We start from the raw sequence: 16,662 nt of genomic DNA, 5'->3' as shown, positions 1-16,662 counted from the left end.
TAAAAGGACTAAATTCACACATTTCTAAAGTTTGGGGACTAAATTAGGCCAAAGTTTTGAATAGAGACTAATTCCAATTTTCACTAAAAGTTAATTTAATCCTAAAACTATTAATGTATAAATATTTTAATCAAAATTTAAAAAAATTCAAAATAAAATATAAATTTAAATAAATTTAATATTGTTAAAAATATTTAATAAAAATTTTAATTTTAATAAAAATATTATTATAATATATATATATATATATATATATATATATATATATAAATGTTAAATTTGGTCTTTTTGGAGAAAAATAAAATTATTATATTTTTAAAAAATTGTCACTGAGACAAAATACAATAAACTAAATTGATATTCTTTATATGATACTTGTCTAAACATGAAGTAACACTATTTTTGTCATCATTTGATATATAATAATTTTTAAAAAAAATAAAAAATACATATATAAATTATAAAAAAAGTTTTAAAAAATTAAAAATAAAAACCACAAACTACAATGAAAATGATCAAATTAATAAAAACTTAATTAAGACTAATTAAAATTTAATAACTTAATTATGATTTTCAATACAATTAGGGTAAAAAGTATAATTTATAATATCCCTCTGTCATAGTCTAATGGATTGTCTGTAAATGGTGGTGATGAATCTAAAAATTGATGTTTTGTGAGGTATAGAAAAACACAAAAAGATTGAAATAAGAAAATACTGAATTAATGAGCATAAAAAATACATATATATACATTATCCGATGATTGGGGGTAGCGGAGGGTTGTTCCGGAAAAGTGGGAATGGCAGGTATGGGAGGCAGTGTGAGGAGCTGTACATGCAGTCCTTCTTCTTCTTTCTTTCTGAGGAAGGCACCTTCTCCAGTGAGATTCAAATTGAAATTCAGATTTAGAATTAATGCTCTTTTTGGGGATTGGGGATTAGGGAACAGAAAGAATTCCCTCTCCTTCTCTTCCACTCATCAACACCAATTCACTTTCAGTTTGACAGACACAGACACAGTTCGAGTGTCGGTGTTGTCTTCCATCTCTGACGTTTCTGCAAAGGAATGGGATGCATGTGCTGTCGATGCCAGTGGCCCTAACAGCTTCAATCCTTTCCTCTCCCACGCCTTTCTCTCCGCCTTGGAACACTCTGCCTCCGCCGTCAGGGAAACTGGATGGATGCCACACCACATCGTTGCCAAAGATCAGACCAACAACATTCTCGCCGTCGTCCCTCTCTATCTTAAAACTCATTCCTACGGTGAATTTGTTTTTGATCACTCTTGGGCCAATGCTTACCATTCATACGGATACAAATATTACCCCAAGTTGCAATCTTGTGTGCCCTTCACCCCTGTGACCGGTTCAAGGATCTTGCTTCGTAACACCTCCTTCAAAGATCAAATCTTTGACATTATTGTCTCTGCAATGAAGGACATCACTGCCAATGTACTCAATGACCAACTTCCTCCACCTGCTTCTTACTACATGCATTTACTAATTAACCTCTTTCTGTCTCTTTACAGTCACAGCTTTCCTCGTTACATGTTACTTTTCCCTCTGAGAATGAGTGGCTTAAACTCACCCAAAAGGGCTTCCTGCCCAGGATTGGAATGCAGTACCACTGGAAAAACCGTAACTACAAAAAGTGAGCCATTCCTGGAAACTGTGTCTGCCTCCCATGCGTATCTTCTTTTTTTTCATAGTTGGAAGTCTAGCTCATCTTGGATTTCTCTAGCATTTAACTACACTGTTCTATCTTGTTCTTTGAGCCTGCGTCTTTTTTTTTTTAAGTAATAATATTGTTTCAGAAATATGCTGAACAGTGGCAAGGATCCAATCATTTATCTTCCTTTGTCAATTGTTTTATCTGTTTACAAGATGCCATTGAGTTATCACGTGTGATTTTGGTCCACTATAATAGTTCTGTAAAGAGACGTGTCTAGTTAATCATAAACATCAGTCTATACCAATACTGTTGTTATGTTTGCAGTTTTGATGACTTCTTGATGGACATGAAGCAAAGTAAAAGAAAAAATATACGTCAGGAACGTAAAAAGGTTGGTATTCATAATTTTTTTTTATTTATGTGGTTAGTCTTTTTAGAACCCTATTCAATAGCACTGTCCTCTGTGTTGTTATTTCTGTAGGACAACTATTAAGAAAAAATGTTGTTTGACAACCATTTCACACTTATGTAAGGATAAAATGTCATAAACTTTTGCATCTGTACAAAAAATTTAGAGGAAATAAAAAGTAATAAAGGGAATTGTCACAATGGGAATAAAAAAATTTGGATGGCCAAGATACCATTGTCCAATTATTAATATGTGATGAGATTTCTTGGAATTCTATTGGCTTGTGATAGCACAATAAGAATGAATTGCGAAAAGGCCTTCTTTTATTTGGGTTACCACGAGCCAAAAGATTCTGGATTTTAAATGACGTCAATGCACATTGACCTGTTAGTTTTTTAGTCACATATATCTTAGGATCTCTTTATCTGCAGATCTCAGCCCAGAACTTGATTATGAAACGGCTTCGGGGTCATGAAATAAAGGTACTTTACATTATATACTTTTTGAAGATTCAGGTACATAACATTTACAGAGGATGTTCTGTGGCAAATTATATAAATGTGGCCAACTGATGTCTTCTAGCAATAGGATGGAGAACATCATAGTTCTGTTCGAAGATAAGAAAAGTTTATATTATGAAGAATATTGAAATCATCTTACACTTTTTCCTATACATAGTATAGGATTTTCTAATATTACAATATAGCATATTTGCCATCATTATAAGTTAGGTAATGCTCAACTACGGGTAACTTAACGCTTATACGCACCAATTTTAACCCATTTGCAAATTGACCTTAGGGCATACATGATGCAATTGATCCTCTGAAGTTCACAGTACATTTAGTTGCTCAAACCATTAAATTTTGATGACGTTGTCATACCTCACCAAAACAGTGAGTGAGACCAATGTTATCTGGAATATCCAAAATTCACTTAAAATGGTTTGGAAGATATGTTCATCATAGCATTCTCTGTAAATCATAATGCTCTCTGATCACTACACATTTGACAGCAGTTCAATTCTAGTGCGCATTTTAATATATTCCTGTAATGATTGTATAGTTGGTGTATCCTTAAGATATTACAATAGCATAATTCATTGGGGGAAACTTTTAGTAGTTATTCCCTCTACTCGCGATCTCACTTATTATGTTTTTTTGTATTGGAAGGCTAGGCACTGGGATTCCTTCTACACTTTTTACAGGAACACAACTGATAACAAGTATGTTAACCTAATTGGACCTTATAATTTTGATTTTTTTTTTAAATGTTTGATGACATGGGGATGGTTGAAGTGTCATTATTTAGTATTGTTGTTGGTCTATTTACAGATGGGGGACTCCTCACTTGACAAGGGAATTTTTCCATGAGCTGGGATCGAAAATGGGAGATAACGTGCTACTTGTCGTGGCTGAAGAAGGGGATGAGTTAGTTGCTGGAGCCCTGAATCTTATTGGAGGAGACACTTTGTTTGGGCGCCTATGGGGGTGTTTGCCACGAAGTTACTACCCAAGTTTACATTTTGAAGCATGCTATTACCAGGTAATGCTTCTCATTATTTTTTCTCCTAAGTTACTATTGGATTATTAGGTTTTGGTTTTATGGTTGGAAAACAAATAATGAGTATTATCAAATTATATCTTTTTTTATGGAATGGACTTCCCTTTTTTGCTGGGTGTCGGCAGATAATGTGTTTTTCTTTTCTATGTATAGTCTAATTCGGCCTCTCTTCCACCTAGTGTTTGGTTCAAATGAGTTTTTCTCCTCCTCTCTCGACTTGTCTGAGTTCAAGCTTTTTCAGCCTTCTCCATTTTTTGTTCATCTTCCTCCTTCCACTTTTATTCTGTTATTGGCATCACAGTGTCTTGTTTTCCTTATTTCATTTGGGAAAATATATTCTCTTTTTCACCTTTGGACAAATATATATACTGACTCAGTACTGACGGGACAGGCAATCGAAGCAGCCATCGAACTAAATCTTAAAAAAGTAGAGGCCGGAGCTCAGGGTGAACACAAGATTCAGCGGGGATATCTTCCTGTCACAACTTACAGCTGTCATTACCTTATTGATGAAGAATTTAGGGAAGCCATCCAAGATTTTCTGGAACGTGAAGCATCTCAGGTATGATGCATAAATTTTCGGTAATTTTCGTCACTGTTTAGTATTTTTGTAAATCGCATGAATTATAATGATAGTAAAATACTTTGAACTGACACTTCTGGCATTAGTTTCACGCTTGAGTAAAAAGGAGTTTGAAAAACAATATAGTTAGGTTAGAGACTGGACAATAATTTCCTAAAGGCGAGTTTTTGCGTGTGCAGGTGAAGCTTGTCATAAAACTCTTGCATGATTCAGGACCTTTCAAGGAAGGAATAGTGTAGAGAGGAAAAGGGAGGGTATAGGGTGTTGTAAATAAGAACATGAATTATATAATGTAAAAGTTTGACATGTGTTTGAAAGAAGAAATGAAAGAAGAAATTGAAAGAATAAGAGAAGAGATCAGACAGTGAGAGAGGAACCGTTGTCGGCAGCGGTGAGATTGAGAATGAGGGTGGCAGCCTTGAGAGCCCAAGAGTGAGGGGACTGATAGAGAGAGGCAGAAGAGCCAAAGCAAGAGGCGAGCATGTCGGTGTTGATCACACCTGGATTCAGGGCCACCACAGCCATCCCTTGACCCACTTCTTTTGCCACCGACTTGCTCAGCCCTTCTATGGCCCACTTGGAGGCGCAGTAAGGAGCCACCAGCGCCGCACCAGACCTTCCCCATCCCGAGGACATGTTCACTATTATGCCTTCCGCATTCTTCAAGGTTATCATGAGAGGGATGAAGTGGCGCAACACGTTCGCAGTCCCTTTCACGTTCGTATCCATCACCTCTTCGAACTCCTCCGCGGGAACCTCCCATAACTTGTTGTTCTTGTTGATGGTTCCGGCATTATTCACTGACCAACAAATCCACACCTCATTTCATTCTAATTTATTTAAAATTTAAATAAATTAATTAACGAATTAGGGTTAGGCTTACGAACCTATGATGTCAGGAACGGCCTTTTGGTCCATTACAAGTCGGGCCATTTGCTGAACGCTCTCGTCGGACCTCTGAAATAAATCAAAGTGCGTTGGTCAGTCGGAAGAGACAGAGAGAGAAACAGAAAGAGTGGTTGTGATTGAGGAAGCACTGACGACGTCGGCATTGAAGAACAAATGGTTGTGGTTGCGATTGGAAGAAGAGAGTTGGGTTTGGAGAGAATCGAGATTAGGCTGTGAACGGGAGCAGCCGATTATTGTGTGACCTCGAGTAGCGAGTTCAACAGCGAGGGCTCTCCCAAGTCCTTTCCCAACTCCTGTTATCAGCACTGTCTTCATCTTTCTCTCTTTTCCCATCTCCATTTCTGCTTTGAATCTTTTCTTCTACTCTTTTTTCATAAACAATTTTTTTTAACTTTTAAAACTTATTATATAATTTGTTATACAATTATAAACTGTATGATAAATTATATATTACTACGATTTTTTTTATCTGCTGTTTAGGGTTTTTCTTTAAAAAAAATAATATATCATTTTGATTTTAGTAAAATCTTTATAAATTATTTTTTCGCCTTTCTTAATATTTTCGACATAATAAATTATTTTGTAAACTGATCAAGGATAATAATATAAATAACAAAAATGAATAATTAATATAGTTTTAAATTAAAAAAAAAAAGACAATAATCTTTCAAAATTTCTACTGCTGAAATAACTGAGAAAGTATTAATTGTAATATATAATCTTTAACAATGAAAAAAATTAGTTAATTTTCATGTTAACATTAAAACTTGTACTCTTGAATTTAACTCATCTCTTGTATGAATGAATCCATTAATATAAATTATAATATATATTTAATTCATTTTATAAATTTATATAAATTTAGATGAGTCCATTAATATAAATTTATATTAATATATATTTAATTCATTTTATAATATAAATTATAATATATATTTGAAAAAGGTATGGATTAAATATAAATTTATAAAATTTTATAAATTATAATATATATTTAAAAAGGCTTTTTGTTTTTACTGTTTTTTCTGTAGAAAAAAATAGTCTCTTTTATGTTGTCTTTCTCTCTATCTTCTTTTTTTTATTAACTTCTAATTATTTTATAAATTTAGATGTTTTTAAGTAAATTTTAACTAAAAGATGTGTGTTTAAAATTTTGTTTTTATCTTTATTTAAGTATTTTTATTATTTAAGTTTGTCATAATAAAATTAAGAGAAATCCAAAGAATAGAAAAACGAATAAACCAGCTACCTAAACATAAAAAATGAGAACAATAATTAGATCATCTTAATGACAACAAAATTAAAATTTAAATAAAACTAAAAAAATATTCTTAGTATTCAATAAAACATTTTTTAATAATAACTAAATACATAAAATATTTAAAACTCGTGGTCATGCTTGAAAGCATGACGAGTCGTTATAAATAGTGTTAATTGTTTTTAGCTTTTAATTATATATATATTTTTTCCCGTCAATATTTAAAATAAGAAATTGAGCGGGGAAAAAATGATAGTGTCTTCATAAAATCATACAACAGGATTTTAACACAATACTATGATCATAATGCGAATACTCAAACATGATAGTGTCTTCATAAAATCATACAACAGATGGAAAAAATTATTTTCCTTTCCATCATCCAAGAAGTGGAGTTACAGAAATCATAAACAATCCAAACAAAATTGAGCGGGGCTGTTAGAGAGAGAAGAGAGGGTCATGACAGATACATACAAATAGTACTCCAAGACAACAATAAATACTATACACAGAAATGAGATGCATCACATTGAGTGAATTCCAGTGGATGATAGTTGAGTAATGTGGTGGTGGCGTGGAACTCAACTGAATGAGAAGAGAGGTCTGGAAGATATAGAAAAACTATCTTTAATTTAAGGCTCGCCAAGATCAAATCAAACAGAGCAGAATCTCCAAACAAAACAAAAACAAACCCTCTGCATTCCATTCATCCACAATGCCTGTCAAAACAAGATCATGTCGTGCCAGCCACCCACCTTAGCTGCACAGTACACAACTGGAAGTGGAAATGAAAGTGGCATGTATTCCAGTATGTAGCCATGCTTCTTTTGGCAAGTTCATCATCACCATCTTCATCTTCTACTCCCATACCATACCAACATTTATTGCATATACAACAACTAGAATATGCTAGAAATTTTATGACTTCTAGCAACTGGGCCCCACATTAGACGACTGCTCCTCGGGATTGAATATTTCTTCCCAATCCTGCTTGTTTGCTTTCAATTTTTCATTCGCTGGAAGTCCTATTTTCGGGGAGAGCTTCTTTACCTCCTCTGCCGTGTAGATGAAAATTTTCCTCACAACACTACAGAACTCACTGCAATAAAGTGCCGACAAGTTAGTTTCATATACCACAATCACACAAAACTACCCACCCTCTGTTTCCCAATGCAAGAAGAAAAGTATGTTGTTAATAAAATTATCCTTTCTTTTCATATGCTTCATCACAACCACACAAATATTGTTAACTACAAACATGAAAATGTCCAGGCCAAGAAAATATACAAGTTAAATGAACTTACTCCCATGGATCGTCTCCAACCATCATCATATCATCTTCGTCATCAGTGTAGACAACCTGCCATTTTTTTATGGACCCACACAGCTCAGCCTTGATGTCAAACATCTCTTCTAATTTCATGAGCAGATCTTCGTACCCACAAAATCGTGTTAAATCCACAGCCCTCCCAACAGCCATTCCTTGCATGTGAACCTACAAAAACATTAAATTACATTACAAATAAATAATCTAAAAAACACTTTTCTGGCACGTTGAAAAGAAATGCTAAGCCACCTAATTCATACTACCTTCGTACAGCTCCTTATTTGCTTGCTTTGCGACTCCTGAGGAGACAGGCATGATTTTTCAGCATCACAACTTACTGAAGGAATATCAGACCGATTGGCATTTGATGGCTCAGAATGCTGATCAGATTCAACATCTAATGATGGAATAAACCTATCATCACCCAGCCTTCCAGATAAAGAGACTGTTTGTAGACTTCCTTCTGCATTAGAATTCTCAAGTAGCTGAATCCCAAAGAGTCTGCAGCCATTTCCAGTGCCTTGTCTCTTCTCTCCAGCTTCTTTAAAGGCTATAGCTGAAATTGATTCCAAGGAATTTTCCATCCTATTAGACCAATATATTGATTTGTTGGAAGGAGGTCCCACAAAGCTATTCCCACTAAAACCAATAAAGTTAGTTGCAGAAGGATTGAACTTAGGTGATTGATGGAGGCCACGTCCATGTTGAGGATCACAATAAGAGAAAGATGTAGATTCAGCGGCAGATTTCCACATGCCTGGTATACAAAGAAAGAGTATTATGTAGAGAAACAGAATAAACAGCATAGTTGACAAAATGAAATTGTGTAACACCAGCCCAGCAAACTCACCTTGCAAAGAAGAATCAGGCACTGTAGAAGGTACAATAAGAGGTCGTGCCCTCTTGTTTCTTTGTGTTGGCTGCGGGTTTGCAGGAGTGGTAGAGACATGTGGCTCCAATTCCCATGAAGAAACTCTATCAGGGCGCAAAATTGATGATGGCTCGTCCCATTGTACCTGAAATAGGATCATTATAGGTCATAAAATTACAGAACCAAAAGCTGATGTTTTATGCTTAACTTCTAGCCATCAGGCAGCACATTGCAATCTTTTATACAAAACCTTTAGCAACACTTTGGCAGCTAAGTGAATGTTATGGCAACTCTACTCTTTAGAGAGAGTGTAACGAGCTTCATTTCAACTCGATGTGTGTCCGATTCATATAACTCAACCATATAAACAATAGAACAAAATCAGCCAAGGTTATGTGAAAAAATAAACGTGGGAGCTAAATGTTTCTTCCATTCATTGGATGGTCCACCAAAGTTAGAGGTGCATATAACAAGGATGAAGATAAACAATACTGGGCACAGGTTTAAAATCACACAAGACATCTTGTAAATTTTACCTTTAAGGATCGCCACACGGAATCAGGCCATACCGGTGATTTATTATCTCCAACACCCACAATTGTGCCACTGAACCTGCATTCAAGGGGAGAACAAAATATCAGATAGTATAATGTGATAATATCCAAATATCAAATACCAGCAAGCCAGGTGATGCACCTTCTTTCGGGAATTTCATCACCCTCAAATCTCATTTTGAATCTCATCCCGACAGAGAGTTTGTGGCTCTGAGCTTCCAGATACTTGTTGACGCTCACAATAAACTCTGACCGGCTTGTTCTAAGATAAATATTGACAAATCAGCAGAGTGTTAACTCAATAAAAAAAAAAAAGAATCGGTTACATAAAAAGAAGCAAACACATAAAAAATGTGAAGTTAAAAAACACCAAAATATAACCAAATGACACCACAAACAAACAAAAGGGCAACTAAAACTACCAACTTCATGTTTTTAAATACAAAACCTGGGCTTGTAAAACACAGAAAACAGTGTTCCAGTGGCAATGGCATGAGATGCAGTGGCCAGAACACCTAGATGCATACTGTGACTAGATATAACAGAAGAAGGCGCATTGCTCTGCTGTCTCATCACCCTCCTAACCCCAACTCGCAGCTCTCCATTTTCACCCCTGGAATATAGAATGCAACACAAAACACAGCCAAAATCACAAACAACATTAAGGAACAAAAGCAAGAGGGGAAAAGAAAGCGCTATTTCTTGCCCGCACTTGAATGGAGGCATAGTAGCTTCTGCTGTTAATCACTTGCCTTAAGAATATAAAGGCATCACCAGCCACTAATTTTTTGGAACTGACAAAGACACTCCACCCAGTGGTAAGTAAGTGGCGCTTGGGTTGCCCTGGACATTACTCAGTTCATTCAGGAACTTATTGACAGTATAAATAAACATCGAATTTATTCTTATAGGACCCTTTGCAGCAATAAACAAAATCATAATAAAAATTATTGCACATGCAAGCTGTACCTTCAGCTATTAATGAGGACGATCACCTTGGCACAGAAAAAACATAACAGGCCACGTGACCACAAGTTAAAACGGATGCTTAAATTACCCTTAAAGATTAAAATACAAGGATACTATTGTTGTTGTACGAGGAAGAAAACTTTGAGAAATTAACAAGTTAACCACCATGGATTCCTTGAAAAGCTTTTTGTTAGACAATTAAAAGTGTATGTGAGGATGAATAAAAGGGGAGAAAGTTAGTGGCAGGTAGAGGGGGAAATCTGTTAGAGGAGAGATGGTTAGTTTGTTAGAAGAGAGAGAGGGAATATAAATAACAAACAGATTTGAGAGAGAGGAGGGGGATAACATTTTGGGTATTGAGACTGGACCTCTTGGCCAGTGGAGGAAGGGAGGCTTCCTTGGGGGAGATAGTATACTTGTATTTCCTTTTTCTACACATTACATCAGAAATAGAAATACAGATTCATACATATTCATCTATACTTGCTTACTGTTGTGTGTGTGTGTGTGAGCTTGGAATTGTTGTTCGGCTCCTTGAACAAAGGAACCTAACACTTTTCCAGTAAGAGATTCCCTAAGAGCTACAGAAAAACAGACAACATATTTTTCACTTTTGAAACAGTTCTCACATTTTCCTTACACAATGTGAACAATCGGAGTAACTGACTAATGATCATGGAATAAATTAGTCAAATAATTGAGTAAATAATCTAAACTAAGGAATTATTTCCTAAATTTATTATGTCTCCTTATTTATTTTTGTTAAAATGTCCCACATTAGCTAGGAATATGGTCACAATACTCCTCACAAGACTGACAATTCTCTCCCATTGACTAACACCCAATCCATTTCTAATATAATATCAAATCCTGTTCAATCTTAATGTTGGGTCACTCAACCGTGGTCCACATCTATAACTGCCATGCTCACGATACGGGTTTTGGGCATGAGGTCGAGTGTATTAAGATTCCCATCCCTCACTGAATAGGAATACTGCCAGAATATTCCTTAATGAGTTAAAATGTTGTCTGTTATTATAAGTTATTTAAATTGAAAATCAAAATTTATATATTCAAAATCATTTATATACAAGGTTAGTCACTATAAGAATCTAAACCAAATACAAAACTTAATCTAATCCATCTATCTAAATCCAAAAAGTAAAAAGAAGATCTAATTCATTTAAGACATTTCATCCCTTGTTTTATCATCATCATTGAAAATGACACTTTAACCGAGATTCATCTAAAGAAAAATTAACTTCAAAAAATTCCATATATTATGAAGATATGATAGGAGAATAAATAAAAACATTCCTAATAATACACATATAATCTAAATGTTCTTGATTATATAGGATCTACCGCTTATTTCCATAATCATAATGGAAACTTACACAATAAGTTTCTGTTTAAAAAGTCACTGTGTCTGCCCTTATTAACATTGTCTCAGAGCCGTCTCAGAACTATGTCAAAGAGCCAAACAAACGTTTTTTAAATTAGACACTTCATCAATACGAGTCATTCGAGTGTTGGTGACAAATTATCACACTCTATAATAGGTTCATGGTAAAAAACAGGTTGAAAGAAAAGGGGAAAAGAAACAAATTAACTACTAACCTCGAAAAATATGTCTAAAATGCCATTCATTCCCGTGTAAATCAGTTGCAACCAATTCTTGCCATGGTGGTTGCTGTGACATATCCTGAAACAAAAATTACAAGAGAAGTACAGCTGAAAGAAAGAAAGAGAAAGTTTACCCATTGGCATCATGAAAAGAGGAAAGAGTCTAACCAATGGAGGCAGACAATCATCGGCATGTCTTCGAAGAACAGAGAAACCCCCATGGGTACTGGTGTCAGAAGCAGTAAGTGTCTTGCAAAATGAATGGATCTTGGCCCTTGGAGTTTCAGTCAAAGGATCATCAGGGCTCGTCACCTCACTTTGCTGAACCAACAAGGCATGGTAAAATAAGACATACACAACGAGAGAAAAGAGAACTCAAATGGGAAAAAAACAGTTATTACTCGTGACTAGAAAAAGGGTTTGAGACAAATTGAGTGCAGATATATAAATCATACAAAACAAAGAATAAGACTACACTCACATCTGCTCCAGGAAGCAAAGTTATTTGTGCATATACTTCATCTGTTTCGGATTCAGCCTAGAAAACCAAGATCAATCAATAATTAAATCATTGTCAATGTAAATCGTGACAAACTTCCATAACAAGAGTATCCAATAAGATTATTCAGAAAAAATCAGAACTCACCCGAAGATGAACATTGACCACTTTACATAATATTTTAGAAGGCAGATTGAAGGAAGGCATCTGCTGCTCCAATCCCTCGTGCATCGATGCCTCAAGCTATAAAATAGAACAACACAAGACAAAAGAGAACATAAACCTTAAAAGTACAAAACAATTCTGTCAAAATAAAAATTGTAAGGAATTATGGATCAAAATTACTACAATATAAAGCTAAAATGATACCATCAGAGATGCTAATTAGCTGCAACATAAGAAAACTGAAAGGTGGTGCGCCATCTCACAAACCAAAATAGGAGGTGAGTGGAAAAATGTTGATTTTTTTCTTTATAGACATAAACTTCTCCAAAAAAAGGTCAAAGATCTCTTATCCCTCACGTTCTCTTTTCTTTCATTCTTGCTCCCCTTTGGTTCAACAAAGCCACCAAATCTCACCCATAAGTTGCAAAATTATTGAGTAAATTGAAATTTCCAAGCTTCAAGTATAACTCTCTTTTTCATTCTGGGAAAAAATTCAAGTTGAGATTGTGCTCTGAGAACAGTGCATGCTATCCAGTCCTAGAAAGTTGATTATTTTGCTCTGAGGTAAACTAAACCCAAAAGCTTGGATAATAAATTTACTAGTACAATTTCATACATGGAAGGTTGGATGGTCAATTTAGGCATTCCATTTAAAAATTTAGGGAATCGAATTAGCAATGTGTGACATTACTGATTTGTGTTTCATTGGTATTTCTATTGTTATTGAGCACTATAAGGAAACCCCAATTCAACTGTGAAATTTTTTAGTGATTATACACTATTCGAGATCTATCTTTGACATTGGTCGGGGACCAGAGTGACCGATGTCAGGTATAAAATGATAATTTTGCGCTAGTGTTGGTATTATTTAATGTTACTGACAGTTTTGGAAAGTTCAATTACAGTAGTTTTTAGAGACAATTATTATACTTAAGAGAAAATATGAAAGTATTAGTTTTTTTAAAGGTAAAGTGTTCTCGTTGAATTGTTCCTTCAAAAAAGGGTTCTTGAAATAACTTCATTTCAATAAATCAATTTATACATTTGAAATTTGTTTCCACAGGATTGCCGTTGTGAGAAAGGATAACATTTTATATTTTTCCAGGCTTACAAATACATTTTGCTTGCTAAGTTCAAATGAGGAATTTGTAAAACTAAAGTTACTAAATACTAAACCAAAATACCTGTTCCATGTGACCTTGTGGAAAGTAATAAACTCGCTCCCCTTCACGAGGGAGAGAGACAAGGGGACCAGCACAGGCATGCCACAACTCCTTGTATAAATCATCATTGATTGCCCCTACAACAAAACATGAAGTACACAATGACATAAAGTGATTTTGAAATATGCATTAAACGCAAAACACCTTTCAACATTGATAACGTTTGCCAAACAGTTCAATCAGCTAAAGTCATTCACGACAGAAATGGTAAAACTAATATCACAAAGCAAAAAAGCAGCTGGATGTGTCAAGCCTGTTGCAAAATTCAAAATACATTCCCCAGCAACAACATACAAAATAGCTTCAATAGAGAGGGTGAAAAAAGAAACTGTGCTTATGTTTCTAAGAATAAGAAGTATTACATTACATTAACCAACCATTGAAGTTTAGAAAGTTGCAGTTGCAGATGATAGCATTATAATCCCAGTTCTAGCTCTATCCTTTTAAGTGCTAGCTGGAGTTAGCAGCATGTATATTTTTTTACAGGATCTATAGTTACCTGTCCAGAATACATAAATATTAAACAGGTACAAGAGGGTGCAATCTCAAACTTGGCTCTCAACTCGAGACTTCATGGACAATCCAGAGCAGTGTAAAACAAGTCAAAATTTACTAGAACAATAATTAAGCATCATTTGAGTCAGAAACATATAAAGCAGCGGGTAGCAATCCAAGCTGATTAAGAGCACAAAAAATAGGCATATATTTTTTGTAATTTCATTCCCGACGTAACATTTATTGTCAATAAATCATCGCTCGGGATATTTATTACAATAAAACCACGCTTTATCCCATAAAAAAAACAAAAAAAAAAAACAAAGCAGCAGAGGATTAGTGGAAAAGGATGTCATGTGAGAAAGAATTGTGTGAAACCTGGATGAATTCCTGTAGATTTGTGAGTTGAAGCAGAAAATGCCATGGAGAGAAGCGCGCAAATTACTATAAATTGAAATTCAAACTGTTTTCCTGGTGGAGGTGAGAATAGAATATAGCAATTGAGTAAATAGCTTTGTGAATCAACCTAAACGAAGCAGAGAAAGTTAAATTGTGTGTAAACTGCAGAAAGCGGATGGTGATGATGATGATAGTTTGGTTGAAGACTGAAGTGATTAAAATAACAAAAAAAAATAGCTGTGAAGAAGGTGCGTAGAGGGGGATCCGTTCGCAGAGAAGTGAGAGTGGGGATTTCCCTGATTGGGAATCGAATTTAGAATCAGGGGAAGCACAGGTGGAAGCAGATATAACGATCACTCACTCTTTGGGCGTGGATCAACCAACCTTGCTTCTTTTTTTCTGCTTATTGTGTTGCAGCTGAGAGAGTATGCAGACCAAGAGAGAGAAAGTAAAACTAAAATAGAAACAGGGATCCAATGCGTGCCCCTCAAACCCTACACATTCCCCCATTGTCCCGTGCCTATCAAGCATATGTCATTCCATTCATTTATTGCTATTATTACTATTATCATGGTATTTTTTTTTTTATTTCCTTTTCCAAGACGAAAAATCTTGTTTAACTTTACTGAGTTCTTTAGGGAGGAATCACCGTTAAGGGAGAATGAAAAACGATGATTCACAGAATATTTTTATGTTATTTTCTAAAAACGAGGGAGCGATCCAAAGAAAGAATTTGCGATATTAACGCAAAATTTGACATCCCATACAAAAATGAGATTTGAGAGTAATTAATGTGTTTTTATGTAATTATTCTTAATTTGTATTATTATGACGTGTTTATCATTACGATTATTTTTTATATACACATATAAGTGAGATTCTTAAAATATATAAGATATTTTTGATTGAAAAGGTGATCAGACAGCTATGACTTGTTGATTATGTATGGCTAAGTGTTGAATTTATGTTTTTAATGCGTCATTAAATAATTGGTTGGTGTATACTAGCTAGTAGTTGAGGAGTGGTGATGGAGAGTTATGTTGTGGTGTTTTTTCAAATATAGCTTGATGTCACTCTTGTTGCAGTGTTTCCTTAAAGCTATGGAGATAGCTTGGTGTGAGTTGTGTCATAGTGTTTTCTAAAAACTTTAGAGATAACTTGGTGTTTGCTTAAACCGTGTGAGTTTCGTAATGAGTATGGCAAGTGTACATGCACGATTCATGTTTGTGATTTATGTCAATAATTGTTAAAAAGTGAAGTCAAACTCGACAATGAAGAAGGTTGGAAAGCTTGATAAGTAAAGTCGAGAAAGCTCGATTTCGAAGCTTGGTTTCAAGAATCTATAGTTATATTAGCAGGATATGTGAAACAATAGTAATTGCACTAACATTGTGCATGGTTGCATATGTGTTTAATATATTTAATATATATTTTAGATTAACAAATAATGTTAGAGATTTTGTTCCATATAAAAAACGTCATAGAAGCAATTGATGTTTAGTGCATATAAATTCATTTCGTGACATTATTCAGAAGAGACTAAAGATATTTATTAACCTATGTTAGCGATTAAAGACAATTGGGTTAGTGAAGGATGTCATACACTACATATTAGAGAAGCAAGTTGCTAAAATTCAACACATCATTGGACATAATGTGAAAAATCACAATGTTTCATTTTTCTTTATCGTTTAGGGTTGACATTAACAAAGAATTTCATGATATATTAGATGCAATTTTAACATTGGAATTAGAGTTTCTAATTCAATTGTTGAAGATAGAGGTACATCATTTTGACTTTTACAGTGGTCAATTTTACACGTAATTTAAGGTAATAGTCACCGTAATTGTTTATATTTTTGTAAATTGTATAAATGAAAGGATATCTATTTACATTTTTAATGTGTCTAAAATAGGATTGTCTAGGAACAATAAATGTAACTCATGTTCAAGTAAGGATTCCAATATATGAGACTCTGACAAACTTAAAATGTCTTCGTCGTATGTGATTTTGATATAAAATTCACATGTGTTGCCTAGGTGAAAGGGACGACATTTAATTCAAGAATTGTAAAAAATAATATTGTTAGAGATTATCTTTTACTACATTAATGATATTTTACAAACATTAAAGTCATATTC

General features: G+C 34.4%; 3 protein-coding genes across 6 annotated transcripts; 1 reads left to right on the top strand and 2 right to left on the bottom strand.

Moving 5' to 3' along the window:
• Nucleotides 1-752: 752 nt before the first annotated feature.
• On the top strand, nucleotides 753-4,578 carry LOC124833713 (acyl-CoA). Of its 2 annotated transcripts, XM_047308254.2 has the most exons (8): nucleotides 754-1,450; nucleotides 1,528-1,649; nucleotides 1,995-2,061; nucleotides 2,511-2,561; nucleotides 3,252-3,304; nucleotides 3,414-3,624; nucleotides 4,034-4,204; nucleotides 4,405-4,578. In XM_047308254.2, exons 1-8 carry the CDS (start codon nucleotides 800-802, stop codon nucleotides 4,462-4,464), a joined length of 1,386 nt encoding a protein of 461 aa, XP_047164210.1. In that variant the 5' UTR covers nucleotides 754-799; the 3' UTR covers nucleotides 4,465-4,578. The 2 variants fall into 2 exon arrangements, with proteins under 2 accessions (XP_087961690.1, XP_047164210.1); XM_088105564.1 differs by lacking the exon at nucleotides 2,511-2,561 and having other exon boundaries at nucleotides 753-1,450.
• On the bottom strand, nucleotides 4,488-5,594 carry LOC124833714 (NAD(P)-binding Rossmann-fold superfamily protein). Its single transcript, XM_047308257.2, has 3 exons — nucleotides 5,267-5,594; nucleotides 5,113-5,182; nucleotides 4,488-5,025 (listed from the first exon to the last, which is right to left on the bottom strand). The coding sequence occupies exons 1-3, from the start codon at nucleotides 5,471-5,473 to the stop codon at nucleotides 4,583-4,585; spliced, it is 720 nt and encodes a 239-aa protein (XP_047164213.1). The 5' UTR covers nucleotides 5,474-5,594; the 3' UTR covers nucleotides 4,488-4,582.
• A 1,080-nt stretch (nucleotides 5,595-6,674) lies between these two features.
• Nucleotides 6,675-15,038, bottom strand: LOC124833638 (auxin response factor 1-like). 3 transcript variants are annotated; one of them, XM_047308163.2, is made up of 15 exons: nucleotides 14,882-15,037; nucleotides 14,500-14,592; nucleotides 13,588-13,703; nucleotides 12,386-12,481; nucleotides 12,221-12,277; nucleotides 11,908-12,060; nucleotides 11,734-11,818; nucleotides 9,897-9,987; nucleotides 9,593-9,757; nucleotides 9,287-9,406; nucleotides 9,127-9,202; nucleotides 8,570-8,735; nucleotides 7,983-8,476; nucleotides 7,697-7,887; nucleotides 6,675-7,491 (listed from the first exon to the last, which is right to left on the bottom strand). In XM_047308163.2, the coding sequence occupies exons 2-15, from the start codon at nucleotides 14,543-14,545 to the stop codon at nucleotides 7,320-7,322; spliced, it is 2,028 nt and encodes a 675-aa protein (XP_047164119.1). In that variant the 5' UTR covers nucleotides 14,546-14,592; nucleotides 14,882-15,037; the 3' UTR covers nucleotides 6,675-7,319. The 3 variants fall into 3 exon arrangements, with proteins under 3 accessions (XP_047164119.1, XP_087961688.1, XP_087961689.1); XM_088105562.1 differs by having other exon boundaries at nucleotides 7,983-8,735; nucleotides 14,882-15,038; XM_088105563.1 differs by having other exon boundaries at nucleotides 7,983-8,735; nucleotides 14,905-15,025.
• Between the last annotated feature and the right edge of the window lie 1,624 nt (nucleotides 15,039-16,662).

The sequence above is a fragment of the Vigna umbellata genome, chromosome 1 (genome assembly GCF_029865625.1).
Source record: "Vigna umbellata cultivar VRB3 chromosome 1, Vumbellata_1.0, whole genome shotgun sequence".
NCBI lineage: Eukaryota > Viridiplantae > Streptophyta > Magnoliopsida > Fabales > Fabaceae > Vigna > Vigna umbellata.
Note: the sequence above shows the minus strand (reverse complement) of the source record. Positions and strands in the feature narration are given on the sequence as shown.